Source organism: Andrographis paniculata, unplaced genomic scaffold (genome assembly GCF_009805555.1).
Source record: "Andrographis paniculata isolate CXL003 unplaced genomic scaffold, ASM980555v1 Contig86END, whole genome shotgun sequence".
Lineage (NCBI taxonomy): Eukaryota > Viridiplantae > Streptophyta > Magnoliopsida > Lamiales > Acanthaceae > Andrographis > Andrographis paniculata.
The window spans coordinates 5,278,644-5,304,491 of record NW_026137624.1 but is presented as its reverse complement, the minus strand read 5'-3'; the positions used below and the strand labels follow the sequence as shown (position 1 = coordinate 5,304,491).

At 29.2% G+C, this 25,848-nt stretch overlaps 4 protein-coding genes, 1 long non-coding RNA gene and 1 other non-coding gene across 7 annotated transcripts; 3 read left to right on the top strand and 3 right to left on the bottom strand.

Annotated features, from left to right (window-relative positions):
* The first annotated feature begins 431 nt into the window (after window positions 1-431).
* Window positions 432-5,768, top strand: LOC127242156 (uncharacterized). 2 transcript variants are annotated; one of them, XM_051261581.1, is made up of 2 exons: window positions 432-1,357; window positions 5,571-5,768. In XM_051261581.1, coding segments are annotated over exons 1-2 (348 nt in total). In that variant the 5' UTR covers window positions 432-1,010; the 3' UTR covers window positions 5,572-5,768. The 2 variants fall into 2 exon arrangements, with proteins under 2 accessions (XP_051117538.1, XP_051117537.1); XM_051261580.1 differs by having other exon boundaries at window positions 455-1,357; window positions 5,536-5,768.
* A 7,117-nt stretch (window positions 5,769-12,885) lies between these two features.
* On the top strand, window positions 12,886-16,436 carry LOC127242115 (protein COBRA-like). Its single transcript, XM_051261513.1, has 6 exons — window positions 12,886-13,053; window positions 13,695-13,774; window positions 14,497-14,953; window positions 15,348-15,507; window positions 15,616-15,896; window positions 15,981-16,436. Exons 1-6 carry the CDS (start codon window positions 12,975-12,977, stop codon window positions 16,262-16,264), a joined length of 1,341 nt encoding a protein of 446 aa, XP_051117470.1. The 5' UTR covers window positions 12,886-12,974; the 3' UTR covers window positions 16,265-16,436.
* Window positions 16,355-18,751, bottom strand: LOC127242116 (COBRA-like protein 4). Its single transcript, XM_051261514.1, has 6 exons — window positions 18,641-18,751; window positions 18,399-18,478; window positions 17,491-17,944; window positions 17,261-17,408; window positions 16,894-17,171; window positions 16,355-16,813 (listed from the first exon to the last, which is right to left on the bottom strand). The coding sequence occupies exons 1-6, from the start codon at window positions 18,714-18,716 to the stop codon at window positions 16,524-16,526; spliced, it is 1,326 nt and encodes a 441-aa protein (XP_051117471.1). The 5' UTR covers window positions 18,717-18,751; the 3' UTR covers window positions 16,355-16,523.
* A 2,465-nt stretch (window positions 18,752-21,216) lies between these two features.
* LOC127242117 (probable UDP-arabinopyranose mutase 1) lies at window positions 21,217-22,812 on the top strand. Its single transcript, XM_051261515.1, has 4 exons — window positions 21,217-21,569; window positions 21,670-21,920; window positions 22,052-22,220; window positions 22,318-22,812. The coding sequence occupies exons 1-4, from the start codon at window positions 21,258-21,260 to the stop codon at window positions 22,636-22,638; spliced, it is 1,053 nt and encodes a 350-aa protein (XP_051117472.1). The 5' UTR covers window positions 21,217-21,257; the 3' UTR covers window positions 22,639-22,812.
* Window positions 22,813-22,924: 112 nt separating this feature from the next.
* TRNAD-GUC (transfer RNA aspartic acid (anticodon GUC)) lies at window positions 22,925-22,996 on the bottom strand. Its single transcript has one exon. It is a non-coding gene; the product is annotated as a tRNA-Asp (tRNA).
* A 668-nt stretch (window positions 22,997-23,664) lies between these two features.
* LOC127242119 (uncharacterized) lies at window positions 23,665-24,642 on the bottom strand. The gene is made up of 2 exons (XR_007836697.1): window positions 24,205-24,642; window positions 23,665-24,069 (listed from the first exon to the last, which is right to left on the bottom strand). It is a non-coding gene; the product is annotated as an uncharacterized LOC127242119 (long non-coding RNA).
* Between the last annotated feature and the right edge of the window lie 1,206 nt (window positions 24,643-25,848).

The window sequence follows — 25,848 nt, the reverse complement described above, 5'->3', positions numbered from 1 at the left end:
AAGGAAATGAATACTTTGTTATAGGACGGACCAAAATAAAAAATAGATAGATTGTTAAGGGACGGAGGGAGTATGTATTTCTATTTTGGAATTTTCAATTATAAAGTAATTATTTTAAAAATATTTTATTTTTTACAAATATTTTTATTTTACTATATCTCTTAACTTTATGTATTTACAGTAATATGAACATTTTAGTTGAGATGGTGGAAGTAATAATTATAATATTCATTCGTCACACATAGTTTGTCTCTATTTTTTATTTCGGTATGTCTTATATAATTTTTCACTTTTTTTTTTCTTAACTTTACTCATCTATTAAATTTCATCGTTCATAATTTTCTTAATTTTAATTAAACTATTTACGTATTTTAATTTTAGTACTATCTATGTCACATAAAAAAAGTATCATGAGTTTTATGCGCATTTATCTTTAACATTAATTATTATATCAATATGTAATGCAAATAAAAATAAAAAATAGAAATACCTCTATTGATATTTTATAATACATATACAATAACATTTGTAGAGTAAATTATACAAATATAATAACATTTTGAATGTTAACTAAAATGACACAAAAAACAAATTGTGCCCTTCTTATGGGACGGAGATAATATATAGTACTCCCTCCGTCCCAAAACTATAGTTTGGGTTGTGTTTGGCACAATATTTAAGGAATATTGATATTGTATTGATAGTTGATAAAAAGTACAAATAAAAGACTTTTTTGTCCTTGTGAGTGTATTAGTGTAAAAAGTAGTAGCAATTGTGTAATAAAAATGAAAAAGTAGTAGTAGTTTATGGTGATATGAATATTTATAAAAATAAGACTATTACTTTGGAACGGACAAAAATAATAAATAAAAATATTATATTAGGACAAAGAGTGTGGCTACAATAACATTAAAAAAATAAAAATAAAAAAAAATAAAAAATACACCCCTATAAATTTCTAAGTAGCCAAAAATCAACCTCTCTTATTTGCACGTCTCATCCCCAAAATTATGTCGGCAAAACATAACCACAACATTTCTCCGGCGCCGCTCCTTTTAATCCTTCTACTACTGATCGGCGCCGCCGGTTCCGACGCCACTGGATTTCTCGGCGGCGGCGGCGGCGGCGGTTATTTTAGGTCGCGAATATCGGTACCGGAGGTCGAGTTCCTGATGGAATCCGAAGTTTCGAGAAGGTTCCTCCAGCAAGTGCAGCGAAAATCAGTCGTTTCCCTCAATCCTACCAAAGAATTTTGCAGTAGAAACATTTACGGCAGTTGCATCAGCGCTCCGAACGTCGATTCCAAAAAACGCAAGTGTGACTACGCCAACAGCTGCGGCGACCGCGGCCGCCATTAGTAAGTACCACCATCGGATTTTTATATCGAATTTTAAAAATATATATAGTTTTATGATATGGGAATCGCATCCGCTATATATATATTATATATATATATTTATTTGTGCTTGTGTTGTGTATGAGAATGATGGCGAGTGATTAGCTTCATTATCAACTGGTAAATATGAATTGTATTACTGTACTATTATTATTGATTTGTGTTTGGCTTTAATTCATTAGTTAATTTCATCTAGTAAATGTATCTAATAAATATTACTATGGCTTAAGGACTCATCTACTCTTTCTTTCTTTTTTTTTTTTTTTTTTTTTTTTTTTTTTTTAACGTGTTGATTTTTAAATATTATTTCATTTGTCCCATGTAATATGGGTGTATAGACACGGGAATTTAGGTAAACTATACTTATTAAGTAATTAAGAAATATATTAGTGAAAATAATTATTATTTAATAAAAATAATTATAGATTAAGAGTAAGATAACTAAATAGTTTAATTAAGATTTAAAAAAATTTAAATTTTAAAATTTAAAGTACGATTAAAGTGTATAATTAATTTTCCATAAAAGAAAATGACAAATTATGTAAAATGGACGAAAATAGAAAATATAAACAAATTATGTGGGACGGAGGGAGTAATTATTATATCAAAATATAATATAAATTGAGAAAAATATTTCAATCAGTGTTTTATAATACCAATAAAAGAATATTTGTATAAAAAATTATACAAATATAAGAATATTTTTAATATTAAGTAAAATAATGCAAAAGGTAAATGAGACTCTTAAAAATGGACGAAAGAGGGTAATTATTTTTTAAATTTTACGCTAAAAACTTTCCTTAAATTAGAAAATAAAATTTAAGAAAAATAATACTCTATCGGTCACATTTACCTTTTGCATTATTATATTTGACATAAAAATATAATTATATTTGTATAAATTTTTATACAAATATTTTTTATCACTATTATAAAGCATTAATAAAAATATTTTTGTAATTTTTTTAATTTATATTATATTTTAATATAATAAATAATATCAACACATAAAAAATAAATAATATCGCCCAAAAGCGGACGGAGATATTACTTTTTTTCTCTCTTAAATAATAATAATAATAATAGTAATAACTATTTCGTTTTGGTTGTTGGTGGTTTAACTTTTCATTATTTATTTAACTTTTTCTGAAGGCATGTGAGCATCACTGTCAGCTTTTAATTTTCTTGTATCTCTTTTGAATTTATCTTTATTTTAACTTTTTTAAATATTAAATCCATAATATTAGAGTGTGTTAGATCGTCTAAAAAAATAAAAAGTTGTAGATTTTTTAAAAAATATGTTTTAATTATTTCATAGTACTTTTTTTAATCATATTTTAAATTTAATAATTTATAATTTTTTTTATTAAATTAATTATTTATTTTAATTTTAATTTATATTTATTTGTATAATATTTTAATTAATTTTATTAATATATTTTTAATTATTTATTAATTATATTTTCTAAAATTTTTAAATAGTAAAGCTGACACTATAGTTAAGACGGAATGAGTATATAATAATTAATTTTATCTTAAAATATTAAATAAAAAATAAATAAAAATATTGAACGGTGGGTAGTTGTCAGTGGTCCATTCGCACATGCATGTATGTACACGCAATTTTGCGGAGCTCCGTCGTCCAAAGGTAATATATATATATATATATATGCCTTAAAATAATTAATCTTTTTCGAGTAATAATTAATTAATTAATAATAAAATAATAATATTATTATATAATTAAATAATATTTATAATTTAAAAAATTAGAATGTATAATTAAATATTTTAAAAATTATATCAAAATAAAAAAATATATACAATATAGATATCATTGCATAAAAAATAAAATTTTATATAATTAAAGTAAATTAAAAATATATATTTATTTATTTATAATTAACATAAACTAAATTTATATAAAATATGAATTTTAAACGTAGATAAAAATATCTTTTTAAAGAATATATAAAAATAAATTTTTTTTGATTAAATTCTATTATATATTATATAATTAATTAAATTAATTTCTATTTTTTAAATAAATTTTATCAAAAATAAAAATATATCACTTTTTATATGACAAATAAAAAAATATCAATTATTATAGACCGAAAAAAATTATAATATATATATATATATATGTATTAAACAGGGCTGGCGGGACTGGGCAAAATTGGGGCTGTGGATCCCATGCCTACTACGTATGTAGTGAGTGCCAGCTAGGTCGTATGTGATTTATTTAATTAAGGTAAAATCTAATTATTTGGATACTGATTAGTATGGTCGGATACAATGCTTTTTCCGGTCTTATAAGAAAAGTGTTATTTCTTATTTATTTATTTATTTATTTATGTTAGTCCTAAAATAAAAATATTGTTTTTAATTTAATAATTGTATTAATTATCTAACATAATAAACATCTTATAATTTGTAATATATTATATAAATATTATTATTTTTATATTACACACTATTGATAAGAGTATTTTTATCTTCTATAATTAATATTTCATTATAAAACAGATAGAATATGACTAAGTTGGTACACTAATTTGAAACAATTAATATTTCATCGCAAAATAGATATCATAGTATGTGTCGTATAGAAACATATGTTGTCTGAGTCATATATTGTGTTACATGAAATTATATAATATGTTATATTATATATTGTATGAATATTTGTTATGTATATTATATATTGGATTGTGTTGTATAATTTATTTATTGCTAAAATTAGACTATATTGTTTTCATATTTTATTATATAATATGATATTAAAATATGTATTATATATGATACTAATTTTAATACTCCATTCGTCATAATATAATAGTCTTATTTATCATTTTTGTTATTTTCATAAATAACTATGTTACCATAAAATTATTTTTATTTTTTTATTATTATTACATAATTGCTACTATTTTTTACACTAATATACTCACAAGGACAAAAAAGTCATTTAAACTTATTTTTTACCAACTACCAATATAATATTAATATTTTTTAAATCTCGTGTCCAACACAATAAGATTATACTCTTGGGAATGAGGGAGTATATATTATTTAATACATTAGTTCTTCATCTATTTAATTATGACGGAGTCAACCAACAGATGTAAGTACACCCTTATACCCAATAAGAATTTACAAGTTTAAGAGGATAATTGGAATTTAAATACTCCCTCCCACATAATTTATCTCTATTTTTTATTTTCGTTTGTCCCATATAATTTATCCATTTTTTTATTGGAAATATAATTATACACTTTAATCTCACTTTAAATTTTAAATTTTATAATTTTTTAAATTTTAATTAAACTATTTAGTTATCTTAATCTTAATCCACAATTATTTTTATTATATGATAATGATTTTTACTAAATACACTTCTTAATTACTTACTAATTATACTTTACCTAAATTTTCTATAGTAATAGACCCATAATACATGGAACGGAGGGATTAAAATATCGCGTATATAATAATAATAATAACAAAAAGTTATAGGTTGAACATGAATCCACTCATATATATATATATATATAAAGAAAAATAAAAAAAAAAAAGAAAGAGAGAGAGAATGGTCATTGTGATTGGTAAGGGACAGTCTAATGGTTAGTAAGGGACAATCTAATGGTCCACTTAGCATTAAAATATTTTTATATTTGTATAATTTTGTAATTATTATATTTATATTATAAGATATTAATAAAAGTATGTTTAATTTTTTTTATTTGTATTATATTTTGATATAATAATTAATACTATTTAAATATTAATATGAAAAAAATAAATATAACTATTTTAATTGGGACAAAGAGAGTATAATTGATAACATTATTTGTTGATTTTTATGAGTTTTCATATAATTAATATGACTGTAGAATAAAGCAAAGTATTTTTTATTATTGATTTAAATGAATTTTCATAAATATTGGTGCTAAGCCTATTAATGGAAATATATATATTTTTTTGTTCCAATTCAATTCGATGTATATTTTTAATTATTATATTTATTTAATCAATATATATATATTAAAATATAATTATTTTTTCTAATAACATTTATTTTATCTATATTTGTAAGATAAAAATATCAAAACTATCTTACACAATTGCCTGGACAGAGAATAAACTTGATGTCCCTTCTCCTCCCCGCAAGAAATTCCGAGAACCGCCGCTGTCCAGCCGCGCCGTCACTGGAGGAGATGCAGAACAGACGGTTCTGGCTGTTCGGGAGCCGCCGCCGCCGCCGTTATTAGTCTCTAAAATTGAATGCCACCGGTGATTGATTTGGCATTAATAATTTGAACTTTATTTTATCTTTTATTTCCGGTAATGAACCTCGTATTTTTATTTATGATATAATTATTCAATAAATTATATCGATCAAGATACAAATTTTTAACAATAAATGGATAAATAAAATATACTTCTTCCATTAATATTAGATTAATAGTAGGTAAAAAAAATAAATGTAAAATATTTTTTTGCCCGTATAAATATATTTTAATTTAAGCGTAAAAAAATAATCGTATTTATGTAATACTAATGCATGAATAAGTAATAATAATCGTATTTATGTAATACTAATGCATGAATAAGTAATAATTTTATGATGATACAATTAGTTAGATGTTTTACATGTACAAAGACATAATTAAACACCTAAATTTCTCTATAGTATTATACTCTCTCCGTCCATAACAAAGTATATATTTTTCCATTTTGGTTTATCCCATAATAAAGTATCTATTTTCTTTGTTAGTAATTGTACTATTTATCTAACATTACAAATACCCGTATAACTTATACTACCTCCGTCCCACATACCGTGTCTGCTACACTGTAGACACGGTATTTTAAGAGGAGTGTAATTAGTAGATAATTAAGAATGTATTAGTGAAAATAATTATCCTATAATATAAATAATTATAAATTAATATTAACATAACTAATTAGTTTAATTAATTTTTTTTTAAAAAAAAAATTAAAAAGTTTAAAACGAGATTAAAGTGTGTAATCATTTTCCAAAAAAAAGAAAGTGATAGAGTATGTGGGACGGACAGAAACGATAACGTGGACATGATATGTGGGACGGAGAGAATAATATATTACACAAATGTCATTATTTTTATATCACACAATACTAATAGGGTTATTTTAGTCATTTCTATTTTATTTCTACTGCATTCCAAAATAATTCTAATATTTTTTATATTACGTAAAAAAAAAATAAACGGATACATAATTATGGGACAAAAAGAGTACAATTTGCAAAAGGATACATAATAATGGGACAAAAAGAGTACAATTTTTAGTCCTTTATTTTTTGTGTGTTTGTTTTCTTTCACATGTTATTTTTGGATTTTAAATTTTAATTTTTTTATGCTTTATTTGTTTCTAATTTTTGTTCATTTCATTATCTTCCAACAGTCTATTTCAATCAATTCACTTTTTACATTTGATCCATTTGTCCACCTTCATTTAATTTTGATATATTTTATATGATTATACACTTTAATCATATTTTATAATTTATAATTTTTTAAATTTTAATTTAAATTATTTAATTATCTTAATATATAATTATTTTTATTAATATAATTCTTAATTATTTACTAATTATATTTTATTTAAATTTTTGTATTTACAGTAACGTGCATACTTTAATTGAGACGGATGAAGTAGTATATATTTCCGTCACACATATATTACAATATATTTTATTTTAGTTTGTTTAGTATACTTACTAATTATATTTTACCTAAATTTTCGTATTTACAGTAACATGGACAACATTAATTGAGACGAAGGAAATAGTTTATTCTAATTAATACTATCTATCTAATTTTTTTGCCAAAAATATAATATATTACTATATGTGAGAGGGATAAAATATATTTGATATAATATTCTATAAGACAAATTATTTGTTTTGTTTTGAGAATTGATAGTACAAATTGATAAACTTTTGTAAAAGAAAAAAAAAAAAGAAAAAACAGCTAATTTTATTATATATAATATTTTTAGATAAAAAATATATTTAATCAATATTTATTAAATATATACATTTAAAATAATAATAATAATAATAATAATAATAATCCTTTATCAAAGTTGCATGGAGCCCTTGTAGAGCTGGAATCCAACTGTCCTCCCTAGTCCGGCCAAACAAATCACTCTCCAACCCCATACACTAATGCATCTGGTCTCGGGGTCCCTGTACCTCCCAATATTTAATAACTGTTCTATATTATTTAATCCTCGTAGATATCCTAATTCAAAAGTTACATACAATCATAAGCTATCTGGGTTTATTATGCTAATCAATAAGATTGTATGGTATATATACCAAACACATGATTAAAATGAAAATATATACTCTTTCCGATCTATATCTATATATTTATTTGCTTTTTGTACGAAATTTTAGAAATATTAGTATTATATTGAAATAAAGTTGAAATAAAAGTAAAAAGACTAATTTAAACATATTAGTATTGTATAATATAAAAGTAAAGATATTTGTGTAATATATTGTAAATTAAAAGGGTATTTGTAATGTTAGGTAGATAGTACAATTACTAAAAAAAAATAAAATAAATACTTTGTTATGGAACAAACCAAAATAAAAAAATAAATAAATTGTCAAGGGACGAAAGGAGTATATATTTAAAAAACTTGGGGAGTTTTTAATAATTTATTAGTTCTTTACTTTGTTGTATACTTCGGATTTTAAACTTATTTGCACCAAAGGTCTTGCTTTGTCTTCATATTCATCGGTGCATTTAGGGTGTGTTTGTTTGGAGGATTGGATTGGATTTACATTATTTATCCAATTTTTTTCTCTAAAAATATCAAATCAAACATCTATTTTTTATTTTTTTGTATTATACTAAAAATCAATTTTACATTCAAAACATCACATCAATACTTATTTATATCACATCATACAATTATTCAAATTCAAAATTTTTACTATTCAAATCCCAACTTAAAATCCAAATCCCCAAACAAACACACCCTAAGGATTAATTAATTATTTTAATTAAATATAGAAATGTCATTAAAAGTGCTTAAGACCCCACCAATTGCCAAAAACTGCAGTTATTGAAATATAAATATAAAATTGGAAATTGAGAATGCACCGACACTTTTTAATACTAATATATATAAAGTTATAGGAATTTTGGTATTGTCCTGCTTGATGTTTATTAAAATTCAAGAGGATCCTAAATATTTTTGATCTGTTGGATCAATTATACTGACAATTCAATTATTAAGTTTGATTGATGGTATTTTGGTAATTCAAAAAATTAATTAAGATATTTAATTAAAAAAAATTAATTAGAAAAACTTATTGTAACTATCTCCGATAATTTCGGAATTAAGTTTTTCTTAAACAAAACAAAAACCTTTGCAAATAATTACTTTTAAAATCGTATAAATTCAAATTCTAAAGATGTATATAATATCAAAATGATGTCTATGTAATACTATTATGATGTTTTCCATAAAATACTTTTCTTATATAATTTAATTAAACAATGTCCAAGTAAATGCATTATGATACATTCTATCAACTCGCTCGCCGATTAAGATATGACAATTATTTAAATAAATTAAAAATCAAATATATATATATATATATATTAACTCTTTAACCCTTTCCATCTATCTTATTTAGCAAGCCCTAAATTCACCATGCAGATATCCCTCTTTGGTTGCGCTGCCTCTGTCTACAACATAGTCCGCCGCAGATATCCCTCTTCGGTCACGCTGCCTTCGTCTACAACATAGTCCGCCGCCGATGCTGACCTCTTCAACCACGCCCGTTGCCGCCGCCGACCTCTCCAGCCATGCCCACCGCCGTCAAATAACCGTCATCGCCATCGATTCCTCTCTATCTGCACATCCGCAGTTGACGAAAGTCGCACAATTCCTCTTTTATTTAGAAGTTCACATTTGACGAATCTTTCAATGACGGATTCAACTAAGTGAGATCCCAATGCTTCTATTAAACCCAAAACGAAGATAACGAAACAAATTCAAGTACCATATATTCTAAGAAAGATAACAGATTTCAACAATGAAAAGTTTTTTCGGTCAAACGGACAAATTTGGTGGTTGTATTTTCAATATTGCGTAATGTTTTTATGGTGATTATGTGTATATGTGCATTCTTGATAAGTCTCTTTTAGAAAAAAAAAATATAACATAGTTATTCCAAAAAAACTTTTTATTGGCCTCCAAATACATACAATGTATATTCATGACACATATGTTGTTTAACTTACGATAGACTGATGATACTAAACTTTATTGTTCATACTTTTATTTCATGTTATAGTTAATATTTATGATTTACTTCACCATTATATTTACAAATATAGTAGACTATATATCAAATATAAATGATGTAATTTGCATATAAGGATGTTGCACGCATAGTTATGATATATTTCATTTTATAATTTCTATTTATGATCTATATATTGCATAATTATGATGCATTAGTCAGGTTAAAATGATAAATTATGTTATATATATTTTTCACCATTATATTTATATATATAATTGAGTTGCAACATCCTTGAACATGTTCAATTATTATTGGAGTAAAATTTACTATTATTTTTATAAAGTGCGACAATAATGAATGTATTGTATATTTTTTATGTATCACTTTTTGCTTTTTTGTATTGCACGACAAATCTTTGTATGCGTATATTTACAATTGACTTGTACAGCTTGAAAAAGATGCATTGGTCCAATAGTCGTCACCTGAAGAGTCGAATGATATGTCGCTTCTGCGCGAATATTGAGTAACTAAATTACTTGCTTTCCCTTTTTTTTTTTACGAAGTATATGATTGGATAAATATTTTATATGTTTTTTTAGGCATTTAAATAATGAAAAAATAATAGATATAATTTAATTTGAAGATTGTTTCAACTCTTCGTATTTGTAGGAGGTTGATCCTAAATTTAAGGGCAAATTATTTTATTTCAACACTTTATGTTTTTGGTTTCAAATATAATTTCATAGAGCAATCGATTAAATTATATTAGAAAATTAAAAATTTTAAGTGAATACTTACATAAATTCTACAAAAGTGTAATAAAATTTAAAACCGTCTCAAAATATAATGTAAACCATTTTTTTTAAATTTCAGGCTACATATCATTCGTACAAATATTGAATTTGACCATTAGGATAAAGTTAATGTATCTAATTGAATTAATGGAAGTCTGCAAGTCTTTATTGTTTAAGCTATTGATTAAATAATTCTTGTGTACAACTATTGATACTTTGATTGACTAATATGTCTACGATGCATATATATTTAGAATATAATATTTATAAAATAGGTATATGATGTAATAAAAATTTGTTAATACGTATTGATTAAAATTTTGATCGAACGGCTGATATTTATTAAGGATCGTTCCGAATATACCCGGACTGATAGTTATAGGGTAAAAATGGAATTAAATCAATGTTATGTTCATGAAATGCTAGGCAATTCCTGGATTAAAAAAACCACGTGCATATTATGCACCCTAGGGCCCACAATAAAATGGTATACTGGAATAGATTCGTCTGGGAGTTAAGCTCCCGGGTGTTTCTAATCCTTTTTTTTGTGTCGGCAAGCATCTTCTTTTATTTGAGTTTTTTTTTAAAAAAAATTGTTTATATTTAGTGTTTTTTTTAATGTTTTAATTTGAATTATTTTTTATACGAAGCACAATAAATTATATCATTAACATAAAATATAATATTTTGTATTAAATATATATTTTTTTTGTGAAAAATTATATATATATTATTTGGTAAAAAAATTAGTTGGATAAATACATTAATTAATTTTCAATATATTGTAATATAGTATTTTACAATTATATTATCTATTTACTAAGTTTAAAGATAATTATTAATTACTAAGATCATGTTATATGCTCATGGTAAGTCTCTTCTTACAATTAATTAATGTTTGGTTTAGGGTCTTGTTCCTATTTATATATTTATAATTCTATCAAAACATCAACTTCAAACAAAAATTGAAAAAAAAAAAAATTATCTAAAAACACCAACTCATGGACAAATATAAAAAAAAAATAATTTAAAAACCGCACCACACTCCAAAACAAACATACAAAATTAACTTAAAATAATGAAACTAAAAAACTAGGCCATAATTGAGTATAGAAACTTGCCCTTGTCTCTCCCATTATTGAATTCCCTTTATTATTATTATTATTATTATAAATAAGTAAAATTGCACAAATTATTTTGTGGTTATATTAAATTACAACAAATCTCTTATACTACAAAATTACGTTAAATTTTCTCATAATTTTATAAACTTTGTATCGAACTCCGTCAATTGTCCTTATTTAATGATGTTTGATCCGTCTGTATTTAAACTATGAATAAATTTAAAAACTTTCATTTTTAATCTCTTAGAAATTATAAATATATTCATCTTATATTTGGCCTAAAAATACTAATATTTCTTAGAACCAAAGAAAAATAACTATTTTCTAGTGTATTTTTATTGTTCTTTATATATACAAAGAATAAATAAATTTAAATTTCAAAGATTTAAAAATAAAAATTTTGAAATTCATTTGAGGATGTGCAGATCAAACATTGTTAAGAATAACTATTAATGAAATTAAACGTAGAATTTATGAAACTATAAGAGATTTTTACATAATTTTAAAATTATAAAAAAATCGTGAAATAACATAATTCCTCTGTTCCGGTGCAAGGTTGTTATTTATTTTTTGCACGTAAATTTTTTAATATTAGTATTATAATGAGTTATAGTGAAAAAGATGAAAATGTTAATATTAGTATTGTGTAATATAAAATTAATGGTATTTGTGTAATATAGTTGAGGTTGTAAGAATATTTATTATGTTAGGTAGACAATACAATTACTAAATTAGGAAATGATAGTCTTATTTTGGAACGAACAAAAATGAAAAATGACAATCTTTCCATAGCACAAATGAAGTATAATTTATTTTATTTTTTTTTTTGTGTATTTTTGCCTTATTATTATTATTATTATTATTATTTTGTTTTCTAATGAACACCCTTATTTCTTGTTGTTTTTTGTCAATGTCCTTTTCATTACAACCACCACTCATTCATTCAGTCTAACTATTTTCAGTATTTTTTTACTTCTTACAATTTACAAACCGACACTCCAACACATAACCCACACTCCATTCCCAAATTTAAACATTTTTAATTCTCAAAAAAAAAAAAATGTTAATAATAAAATAAAATAAACTAGGATTAAAGAATTCAAGAACAATTTCTGAGAGGTTCTTGGGAGCACCTGGAGTCCAGCTCCAGACCAACCGCACCGTCGGTGTAGAAGTAATGGACCAGAAGTCCCGGGACTCCACAACAGACAAACCCTTCAATAATAAAACTCCTGTTAAACTCGTCTTAAACAAGCCTTGCCAACTGATCATTTTTTCTTTTATTACCCTTTCATTTTCTCACTCTAACACTTCCATCTTTTCGAAATTTTCTTGTCTGGAAAATGGAGTTTTGCTTCGAAGCTCGATCAAGATTCATTTTGCTTTTTTTGTTCTTGTCCTGCTTTGTCTTCACCTCCACAGGTAATATTTATTTTGATTCGACATTTTCTGATGAATCTTGTTATCTGGGATTTAATTTTTTTCAAGATTCAATGGTGGGTTTTGCATATTTGAATGTTTCGAGACTTAGCATTGCCTAAATGAAAATGGGTCTGATTAAATTTGCATAAAAAATTGATCTTTGAGTGGTTCTTGATTAAATTTGCAAAAAATAAAAAATAAAAAATCTTTGATTGGTTCTTCATTAAAATTGCATATAAATTTTGGGCTCCTTACAAGTTTTTGGAGTTAAGGAATTTAAAAAAGAAAAGTATTAGATGCAATATATTTTGACATAATAAATAGATATTTAATTTAGTGTTTTTTTAAAAAAAAAATAAAAAAATCATTGTTGAATAATTCCAATCTTTCCATGTATGTAAAACAGAGATAGGTTAATGATTAAATTTGCATAAATTTTTTTAATCTTTGATTGGTTCTTGATTAAATTTGCATAAAAAATTGGTCTTTAATTGGTTCTTGATTTGATACTTAATTGGTTTGATTTGTTTAAATTAGTAAAAATGGGAGATCAATGTAAGAGGATGATGACAGTTTGTGGACAATGAATTTTTATTTTTGAATTTCCATTTTTATTTATTTGAAAATCTTTGGATGATCAGATGCATATGACTCACTTGATCCTAATGGAAACATCACTATAAAATGGGATGTCATCAGCTGGACAGCTGATGGCTATGTGGTAAGTAAATGTATTCTTAAGATTTCCAAAGAATGGCAACTTTATCACACAAGTCTCTTATAAATTTTATTGCAATAATTCATTAGTCTTATTACTAAAATTGGTGTACAGAATCTTGATCAAAGTACAACTTCCATATATATTTTATTCACTTCAAAAATTTGACATTATTATTATTATTTTTTTAAATAAAATATCAAATCAAATATATTGAAAGGATATTTTTTTTTTTTTTATGTGAAGTCTAGAGAATTGTGTAAGAAATACTTCATCCGTCCCATTGAAAGATTGTCGTTGGCTTTTTTCAAGTAGATTTTTGAATATTATTATTATATTGAGTTGTAATAAAAAAACACAAAAATATCCATATTAGTATTGTCTAATATCAAAATAATGACATATGTGTAATATATTATAAATTGAAAGGGTAATTATTGTTAAGTAGGTAGTACAATTAGTAAATTAGAAAATAGTAACTTTGTTCTGACACGGACGAAAATAAAAAATGACAATTTTTTAATGAGACAGACTGAGGGAGTACAAAAATAACGACTACGTGTGAATTGTGATATATTAATTTTTTTTGGAAAAACGAGTTTGATTATTTTTCTGCAAAACAAAACACACCCAAATTTTTTTCAAAATCACATTAGTATTATTATTTCAATTCAAAATTTTACTATCAATTTCCGAAGTTCATCGGCCACGGTTAACAAACACAGGCGGTCGTAACTATGTTCAACTTCCAACAATACCGGCACATCCAAGCGCCGGGATGGTCGTTATCGTGGACGTGGGCGAGAAAGGAAGTGATCTGGAGCATGATGGGCGGGCAGGCGACAGAGCAAGGCGACTGCTCCAAGTACAAAGCCGGCATTCCGCACTGCTGCAAGAGAGATCCCACAATCGTCGACCTTCTCCCGGGGACGCCGTACAATCAGCAGATCGCCAACTGCTGCAAAGGCGGCGTCATCAATTCCTGGGTCCAGGACCCGTCGAACGCCGCCAGCTCCTTCCAGGTCAGCGTCGGCGGCTCCGGGACCACCAACAAGACCGTTAGGCTTCCTCGGAACTTCACGTTGAAGGCCCCCGGCCCGGGATACACTTGCGGGCCCGCGAAAATTGTGAAGCCAACGAAATATCTTACGCCCGACGGAAGAAGAATGACGCAAGCCATGAGTAAGTTAGTAATCGGAATTAACTGAATTTTTCAAAATAATAATTAGGATACATGGTCGTGTATATATATATATACACATGGGGTTATGGGCGGGCTATATACATAACTAAATATATATATACAAAATATAAATTTTAAATTATATATGGTAAAAATAAAAATTTTGGTATATAAATCTTTTTGTTATACTAAAAAATTTAATACATCAGTACGATCTAATATTTTTAGTACGGTAATAATATATAATTTGATATTTTTAGTATAATTCGAATTATGGTTCCGCCGCTGCATACGTTCGTGCTCTATGTATACAGGACTAGGTTCACGAGATCGAGGATCCCCGCCGTATTAACGTGCGCTTACAGTTTTGTTCGATTTTTTTCTTTTTTGTAGTGACGTGGAATGTTACGTGCACGTATTCGCAGTTTCTGGCGCAGAAAACTCCGACTTGTTGTGTCTCGCTCTCGTCATTCTACAACGATACGATTGTTCCGTGCCCGACTTGCACTTGTGGATGCCAAAACAACCTTACTCATCCCGGAAGTTGCGTCGAGTGAGTTATTTTATCCAATCTAATCACCTGATTTGATCATAATGATCGAATCTTACGTATTGTTTCTTTGTAGTAATTTTGAGTTTTCGGATGTAATGTTTCTTGCAGCCCCGATTCGCCTTATTTGGCCTCGGTAGTTTCGGAGCAAGCAAAGAGCCATAGCCTCGCGCCGTTGGTTCAATGCACGAGCCATATGTGCCCGATTCGCGTCCATTGGCACGTGAAACTTAACTACAAGGAGTATTGGCGCGTCAAGGTTACAATAACGAACTTCAACTACCGGATGAACTACACCAAATGGAATTTAGTCGTTCAACATCCGAATTTCGACAATTTGACGCAGATTTTCAGCTTCAATTATAAGCCGTTAACTCCGTACGGCGACATAAGTAAGTCTTCCTCGCCTTTATCGCGTCGATTGGAAAATGTTTGCTCGAGGGTTTTGTTTTAACGATTACTCGTTTTCGAAACAGACGACACGGCCATGTTGTGGGGAGTACAATACTACAACGACTTGCTAATGCAAGCCGGCGAACTCGGAAACGCACAGTCGGAGCTTTTGTTTCGAAAGGATAAGTCGACTTTCACGTTCGAGAAAGGTTGGGCCTTCCCGCGAAGAATTTACTTTAATGGCGACAATTGCGTCATGCCCCCTCCCGACGAGTATCCGTATCTACCGAGCTCCGGGTTTCGGAAAACCATCTCGTTATTGATCACGATCTTGGCGACCGCAACGATCCATTTCGCGTCAATTTGAAAGTTTTTCGACGCCGATTGAGATCAGCCGTGACTGAAATTGAAATCAAAAGAACTTGGATGTCTACGATACGATGATACGATTGAAATGTTGTCGTGATAAGTTAGCATTCGATAGATTTGTAACATACGATACGATGTCATCAATACATATCGATTCGTTTGTCTTTGTATCTATGATTTTCACTTACATATCCTTCGTCTCCCGTCGATACTAACCCTCGAGACTTCCGACGCGATCAAAACTTGAACATCCCTCACTATACTATGAGAAGAGAAGTTATCGCAGTAGCGATAATGACGACGATTGAGACGAAGAATGATCGATCGGGACGAGCAGAATTTGGGAGGTAAGGGAAGGAATCCGGCGGCGGGAGCATACACTCGTCGCCATTGAAGTAAACTCGTCGAGGAAAAGCCCATCCTTGTTTAAGCGTAAACGTATCCTTATCTTTCTCGAGAAGAACCTCCGATTGCACGTTATTCGCCGGTCCGGCTTCCATTAGCAAGTCGTTGTAGAATTTCATGCCGTAGAACATCCCGGTGTCGTCTACGCAAGAAATCGAATACAAATGACGAACAGATTCAAGGGTAATAACAAGAGAGTCGTAATTCGAAGAATTAACTTACTGATGTTTCCGTACGGAACGAGGGGCTTGTAGTCGAAACTAAACACTTGCGTGACGTTGTTGAGGTTCGGGTGTTGTACGACGAGCGTCCATTGCGAGTAATTCAACCGATAGTTGAAGTTCGTCACGGCGATCTTGACTCGCCAATAGTCCCGATAGTTAACCTTGACGTGCCAATGAACGCGGATCGGGCACATGTGGTGCGTACATTGCAATAACGGGGCGTTGTCTTTCCTCGGCGTGTTGATCCCGACGACGCTTAGGAGTTTCGAGTCGGGCCTAAGTATATATCAAGAGAAAGCGACCGTCAGTCAATCGGGGCGTTGTCGATCGATTCGTAATTAAAATCGAGCAAACGGGCGACTCACTTGACGCATTTATTCTTGTTCTCGCACCCGCAAGCGCAATTCGGGCAAGGTGTGATCGTCTCGTTGTAAAACGACGACAACGACACGCAACAACTCGGGTGCTTCCGCGCCATGAACTGCGAGTACGTGCACGTAACATTCCAAGTCACTGTTTCAAAAATAAACATAAAAAATCGTAAATATTACGAAACATCGTTAAACTACGATCGATATTTTTTAACGAGACTTACTCAGGGCTTGCGTTTTTCTACGTCGATCGGACGTGAGGAAGATCGTCGACGGCACGACCTTAGCCGGGCCACAAGTGTAGCCCTGGCCGGGACCGATGGTGAAGTTCTTTGGGAGCTTTACGGTTTTATTCGAGGTACCGGCCTGGCCCACGCTGATCTGGAATGCGGAGACTGCGGACTGCGGGTCCTGGCCCCAGGCGGCGAGGACGCCGCCTTTACAACAGTTAGTGAACTGTTGGTTGTAAGGGACTCCGGGGAGCAAGTCCACAACTGAAGGCGTTTTCTTACAACAATGAGGGATAGTTGCCTTAAATTTTGAACAATCGCCTTGTTCGGTGGCTTGGGCCCCGACCATCGACCAAATGACTTCCTTCTTGGCCCATGTCCACCCGATCGTCCAACCGGGGCTCATGATATGCCGGTACATTTGGAAGTTGTTTACCGTCACCGCAGCCTAGGGATGTCAAATTGAATTTAAATTCAAATTTAAGTTAGATTAACTTAATAAAGTATAAAAAGGTGTCATACAATTTAAATATAATGAGAATTTACGCTGAGTTTCGGAATCACCAAGGAATTTCATACAATATTTTTTAAAGTATAAAGGAGCAATATGCAATTTTTAAAGTAAAAAAGTATTTACGCTGAATTTTGCCTATTTTTTTAGTATAATTTTACAAAAAAAAATACCAAGTATTATAGCTTTGTTTAATTTATCAACTTTCACATCAAATACATATTTTCTTTTATAGAATATGAAACCAAATACTAATTTTCATTTTTATTTTTTCAAACTTACTTTCAAATTTTCGAAAACTTAAAAAACTTGTCTAAACAAAACTGTAGTTCAGTAAATTTTTATTCGATCGGTAATATTGTTTTGAATATATTTTAAAAAAACTACTAACCACATAGCCATCGGGTGTCCAAGACATGACATCCCATTTGATTGTAATATTCCCATTTGGATCGAGAGGATCGTATGCATCTACACACACAAATATATATATATATATGTATATATAGACATTAATTAGAATCAAGAAACTGCATCAGCTATGAGATTTTGTTAAAATGGCAATGGAAAAGAACAATTCAAAAACATTATATATATATATATATATATATAAAAATTAAAAGTAGCCTTTACCTGCAAAAGAGAAGAAGACAAAGAGGAAGAAAGCAGCAGGAAGAAATTCCATGTTTAATTTTGAGATCATAACCATTCTTGATCTTGTCCAAATATATGTATATATATATATATATATATATATATAATGTAATAAAATGGAGAATGTGTAAAGTGAAAGGCTTATGGAGTATTTTGTGTGTCCTGTTCAGATGTATCTCACCCACTGGAAGTTGGCTTCTTGTTATGATCTGTTGCCCAGTCCCCTTTCTTCTCTCTCTCTCTCTCTCTCCCTCTCTCTCTCTCTCTCTCTCTCTCTCTCTCTATATATATATATATATATATGTGTGTGCATGTATAATTTGATGGGTAAGTATAATAAAATTTTCTGTATCTTGAAGCAAGGAGTGGCAGAGGGTTTTTCAACACCAAACTGATGTAATAGATCTGTCTTGATTGTAAAGGAAAGTTGATCATTATCATCTTCAAACTCAGGTTTCACAACTCCACTTTTCAAATCATCTTGTTACATACTCCCTCCATCTATTATCTATTTATCTGGTTACTTTTTTGTATAGAGTTTTAAAAATATTAATATTTTATTTGGATATAGTATAAATAAAGTAGAAAATACTCAAATAATCTAGTGTGACATAAATGTAACCTAAATTATAAGAATATTTTTAATGTTAATAGAAAATATAATTACTATTGGGACAGATTAAAATAAAATATTTTGCAGCATGATCTATAAGAACTTGGCTCATACACTTAATGATGCTTGTTTCTTGAAATTTCTTGATGTTCCTAATTCATGTTCAAGAATTTTCTTGCCACCAAGAAAAATAAATAAATACAATAATAATAATAATAATAATAATAATAAGATAATGACTCTAAAAGTTTTATTTGATTTGTTATTTATTTATTTAAATTAGCGTGTTCACCCAACAAATTTTTCCTAACACAATTTTCAACGAACATTATTAAAAAATATATATATACATATTTATATAATAAAAATTATATAAATTGAATAGTAAATACTCTCTCCGTCCCATCAAAATTAAACTATTTGATTAGAAATACGGTATTTAAGGTAATATATTTGATTAGTTAATAATAATTAGTTATGATATTATTATATTATTTTTTATATAATTAATAATATTTATAGTTTTAAAGTAAATTTAGTATATATGATTAAAAAAGTTCAATTATATATTTAAATATTTAAAAATTATATAGCAATTAAAAAATATATGCAATATGAATATCGTTTTGTAGAGAATAAAATCTTCTATAATACAAGTAAATAAAAAAAATATTTTTGTTCATTTATAATTAACATAAATCAATTTTATAAAAGATAGTGTAGTTTTAAATATAGATAAAAATATTTATTCTTTTGAGAAGAGAGTAGAAACAAAAAGAGTTTTGAGTTGGTCCTATGTCATGTCATTTATGATGTTTTATGTTATGTAGTTAATTAAGTTGATTTATATTTGTTAAATATATTTGGATTTAATAATTTTTACCAAAAATAGAAATATGTCAATTGTTACGGGACAACGGAACATACATAAATAAAAATGGTATCATTGTGGTGGGTAAAAGGGAATATTTTTATTTAAAACCAAAACCATACTTCTAACACACATATCACAATAATACTACTCTCTCCTACCCAAATACCATATCCACGTTGCTGTTTCTGTCCGTACCACATACCATGTCACTTTCATTTTTTGGAAAATGATTACACACTTTAATCTCATTTTAAACTTTTTAATTTTATTTTTTTTAATTTTAATTAAACTAATTAGTTATCTTAATCTTAATTTATAATTATTTATATTATCGGATAATTATTTTCACTAATACATTCTTAATTATCTACTAATTACATATCTTCTAAAATACCGTGTAGCAGACACGATACGTAGGACGGAGAGAGTAATAAATAAATAAATCTGAGGATTAAGATGTTGACCCGTCAACTGTAAGAAGACTGGCTTTCGGCCCAAATCATGGCTATATAAGCCCAAAACGTAGGCCCATAAGTTTTATATTTAGGCCCAATAAACTAATGGGCTTTCGGTTCTTTATTCAACCTTTTAAATTTATTCTGAAATAAATACATAATCTAATTGGTTTTTCTTACATTTGATAATAATACAATTCCCTCAATAATATTCCACTAATATTATTTTAACTAATAATATTTCGATAATGATGCCATAATAGATTTCATGGAATACGTTGAAAAATTATTTACTTACTGACTACGTCATTTACTCAATATCTAATAATAATAATAATAATTTATCTATATATTTAAATAATAATAATAATAATAATTGATTACTATAACAACGATAACAAAAATAGGATAATGATAATAATTAAGGAGAAATTTACCTCCAAATACTATGGCTCGCCACCGGTTTCAAATTACTCATTACCGTCCGTACACACGCCCGCCGCACGTGCCGAGCCACCCGCCCGCGCGAGCACGTGCGCGCCACGTGTCCAGAAAATCAGTTTAAATACCTGTCTCCCTCCCGCTTCAAACTGCAGAACCTTTCCATCGCTTCCCTCCACCGCCTAATTGAATTTTGCTCCGCCGTTATCCGCCATGGCCACCGCCCCGCCTCCTCTCAAAAATGAGCTGGACATCGTCATTCCGACGATCCGAAACCTCGATTTCCTGGAGATGTGGAGACCGTTCTTCGAGCCCTACCACCTGATCATAGTCCAGGACGGCGATCCGTCGAAGACAATCAAGGTTCCCGACGGCTTCGACTACGAGCTCTACAATCGGAACGACATTAATCGCATCCTCGGTCCGAGATCTTCCTGCATCTCCTTCAAGGACTCCGCGTGCCGGTGCTTCGGGTACATGGTTTCGAAGAAGAAGTACATCTACACCATCGACGATGATTGCTTCGTAAGATCTGGTTTAGGTTTTCCTAATTTTCAAATTCAAAATCGCAATAGCAATTGCACTCGGATTTGATCAATCGTTGAAATTGCGGTGGTGAAATTAGGTCGCAGACGATCCTTCGGGGAGGAAAATCAATGCCCTAGACCAGCACATTAAGAACCTCCTCTGTCCATCGACGCCTTATTTCTTCAACACGCTGTACGATCCGTACCGCGAGGGCACCGATTTCGTGCGCGGTTACCCATTCAGCCTCCGCGAAGGCGTTCCGACTGCAGTCTCCCATGGCTTGTGGTTGAACATTCCTGATTACGATGCCCCAACACAGCTTGTCAAGCCTGTTGAAAGAAACACCAAGTAGCAATTCAACACAACCAAATTCCACTCTAAACCTAACCATTTGTTGATATTATAGTTGTTGTTGTTGTTGATGATGATGATGGTGAAGATCAGTTGCTTATTCGTTGAATTTTTGAATATGTGAATAGGTATGTGGATGCAGTTATGACTATACCAAAGGGAACACTCTTTCCCATGTGTGGAATGAATTTGGCATTCGACAGAGACCTCATCGGGCCGGCAATGTACTTCGGCCTGATGGGAGACGGGCAGCCAATTGGTCGGTACGACGACATGTGGGCAGGATGGTGTGTTAAGGTGCTGCCTAAAGCTATGAACAAGCTGTTCTTGCCTGAATCAACTTTCATAGATAGATAAGATCGATTTCATACGATATTGTGGATTGTTTGATCAGGTGATTTGTGATCATTTGGGATTGGGAGTGAAAACAGGGCTGCCATACATATGGCACAGCAAGGCAAGCAATCCATTTGTGAATCTGAAGAAGGAATACAAAGGGATCTTCTGGCAAGAAGAGGCGATCCCATTTTTCCAGAATGCGACGCTCTCCAAGGAGTCGACCACCGTGCAGAAATGCTACGTCGAGCTGGCGAAACAGGTGGAGGAGAAGCTTGGGAAGGTGGATCCCTACTTTGTGAAGCTTGCGGATGCGATGGTGACATGGATTGAAGCTTGGGATCAGATCAACAGCCCCAAAAGTGATGCCAAGAAATGATGAATAACAGGTTTTGAAGAGTTGGGTATGACTTCTTCTTGGTTTAGTTTTCTGATATTTTTTTGTTGGAGGGAATTATTTGGTTACAAGTTGTGATCTTGCTTACTGTTTGTTTTATTAATCATTAGGTTGAATATTTATTCTAGTGTATGATTTTGTAATGTGCACTTTCCAGCTTTCTCACTTGGACAAAATAAAGGTATTTATGTAGTTCAACCAGTGGTTACGTACAGTTTTTGTATTTTAGCAAAAATTGGGAAAAAAAAAAAAAATGTAAAAAAGTCAACGCCGTTGCCGGGGATCGAACCCGGGTCGTCCGCGTGACAGGCGGAAATACTCACCACTATACTACAACGACATCGATGCTAACCTTCTGTACGTTATTAATATAACGGTTACAATCTATTGTCTCGTCTACAATATCTGAAGACCCCACCTGGTGAAATTAGGGTAGAATAGTTTGGATGTTTCTAGGAACAAATATTCAAACTTGTCAATCGTATTTAATAAAAATATTTGTAAATTATTTAAATCAAACTAAATTAAATCAAAATTAAATATAATATAATTATTAGTACTCCCCGTTCTGAAAATAAACTTCTGGAATTAAATATCTATTTAATTTTTTTCACGTAATTTTAAAAATATTAATATTATATTAAAATATAAATTAAAAAAAAAAATGACATACTTCCCTTAGGAAAGGGGGGAATATAAAATTTAGAATATAATAAATATAAGTGCTTCCTTATGAATTTTATATACTAATTTTTTTATTATTAGAAATTCGTAGTATTTTCTTTTTAACAAAATATCTAATTAAATATTTTAAAACTCCAAATTCATTCAAGAAATACACATATAGATGTAATCAAAATCACTTCCTAGTATCTTATATCATTTAAGTAGGATAAATGAATTATATTCCACAATCATCAGTTTCTGCATGGGTTCTTTTAACATTTTCCTATAAAAATTTATTATGTTAAATATATATTTATTGTACTTTTTTCAGAATATCAATAATTGGTATAATACACTTGTTTTCATGTCCATTTTCATACCATTATAATTTGTCTCAAAAGTTTTAAGGAAAAAAATATACAAAATACAAGTATGAAATTCGCCAGTTCGGATAAATCGAAACACGCCCGTGTTATCATATGGTCACACAAATAATAGTCCCCAATTTACACGCCCAGGTCACTTCTCTCCTCTGATAAAAATTCACAGACAAAGCTTGACAGTTTATAACACGAAAGGAATATATACAGTGGAACTGGAGCAGCTCATCTGGGAGTTTCTCTGGCTACAACAAACCTGGCCTTCATGTCAGTTGCTAAATAGCTTGGATTCTTATCCTTCTTGCAATTCCTCAGTTTCTTATCTACGCTACATATACCTATGAAATTAAAGTAATTAATAATGAACCTGCGTAGGAATCACGCGAACTGTGAATACTCAAATGCTGAAAATTTTATGACTGTAAAATTTGTACTTGCAACATTAACAATTAATTCATACTTGTTTTTCTGAAAGTACAGAATACAGATCCAAAGTCCAAACCTGAAGAACATTACTTTTACTGGAATGGAACAATTCCTTGTTCGCTTATGTAACAGATCCAGCAGTAGAAAATGAACCAAAACATAGAAAAGAAGGTAATCAAGAGAGAGAAATAATATATATATATCGAAACAGGAAACGCAGATCTAGACCAAAAAAGTTGAAGAATGAATAAATAAATCCGACTACACCTGTGACCAAAGAACCGAGTAGATCTAGCGAAATCACGAAGAAACCACATAGCTCTACAGAGCTGGAGAATGAACGGGGAGGAAAATCGGAAGCCTTCGGCATGGGGGGTATAGGTAAGGAACTTTCCGCCACCGGAGGATTACTTACCCATCACCCCCAACCTAACGCATCCGACGATTCGCTCCCGCTTCACCTCCGCCCGATCTCCGCCGCTGCGGCTGAGAACAACTCTAGGGTTTTTGGCATTTTGCTTATGGCTTCTGAAACGGCTGCGAAGGTCGATTTTATAGAGAAGTTCCGCTCAAACCCTAAGGCCCAATTTGTTCTTTTGATTGGGCCTTAGTCATAATGTTTGGGTTTTCTTTATAAATAGGTCCAATGTACTGTTGGGCCTTGGCTCATAATATTGGGCTTTTTAAAACCATAGGCCCAATTAATTTTTAAACGATCATAAGTAAATAGGAGCAAGTACAATATTGGAAATTCGAATATTTTATCAAAACCAAATTTAAAATTTAGTTTTTATTTTGGGATTGGTTCAAATTAAATATTTTTAAAAAATTTAATTGATTCTAATCAGTATACTAAAAATCGGAATAAATCGAGACTTCAAATTATAGTATACTCTTTCCGTCCCGGATGAAAGTACCAATTTGAGATTATTTAATAGATTAAAAAATAATTAAATTTTATTAATTAGTGAAAATGTGTAATAAATTTTGACATTTTTGCCGATTTATTTTATATATAAAATAATTATATAAATAATGGTATATTGAAATTTAAGTAAAAGTCAATGATATTTTGATATTAGTCTTTTACTAAAATAGGAAATTGATACTTTTGAATGAAATAAATTAAAATAAGTAAAAATAATACTTTAAATTGAGATAGAGAAAATAAATTTTCGATCGAATCTAATAGTCGGCAAACTAAGCTCAACAAAACAAGTTATTCCTTTTACTACTACAGTGTTTTATTTTATTAATAAGTATATTAATATATTAAATACAAATGAGTTTACATTGAATATTTTCTTCGATCTATTGTTTGCTTGGTTAATCCTTTTATTTAAGTTTTTAGTTCTTTGCATAGATCTTTTAATCAAGTTTTCATAATGGTTTGTATTCTTTCCCCTAAAATTTTGACATGTGATGTTAATTTATATTCCATCATCTCATTTATCGTGTCTATCTTTCTATTTTTGTATGTCTTAATTATTTTGCTATTTTTTTTAAAAAAAAAAAAATTATACACTTTAATCTTATTTTAATTTTTTAAATTTATATGTATTTTTTAATTTTAATTAAACTAATTAATTATTTTAATCTATAATTATTTGTATTATATAATAATTATTTTTACTAATACATTATTAATTATTTACTAATAATAACCCTACTAAATACTCGTATTTACAGTAAAAAGAACACGACAGCTGGACTAACTGAG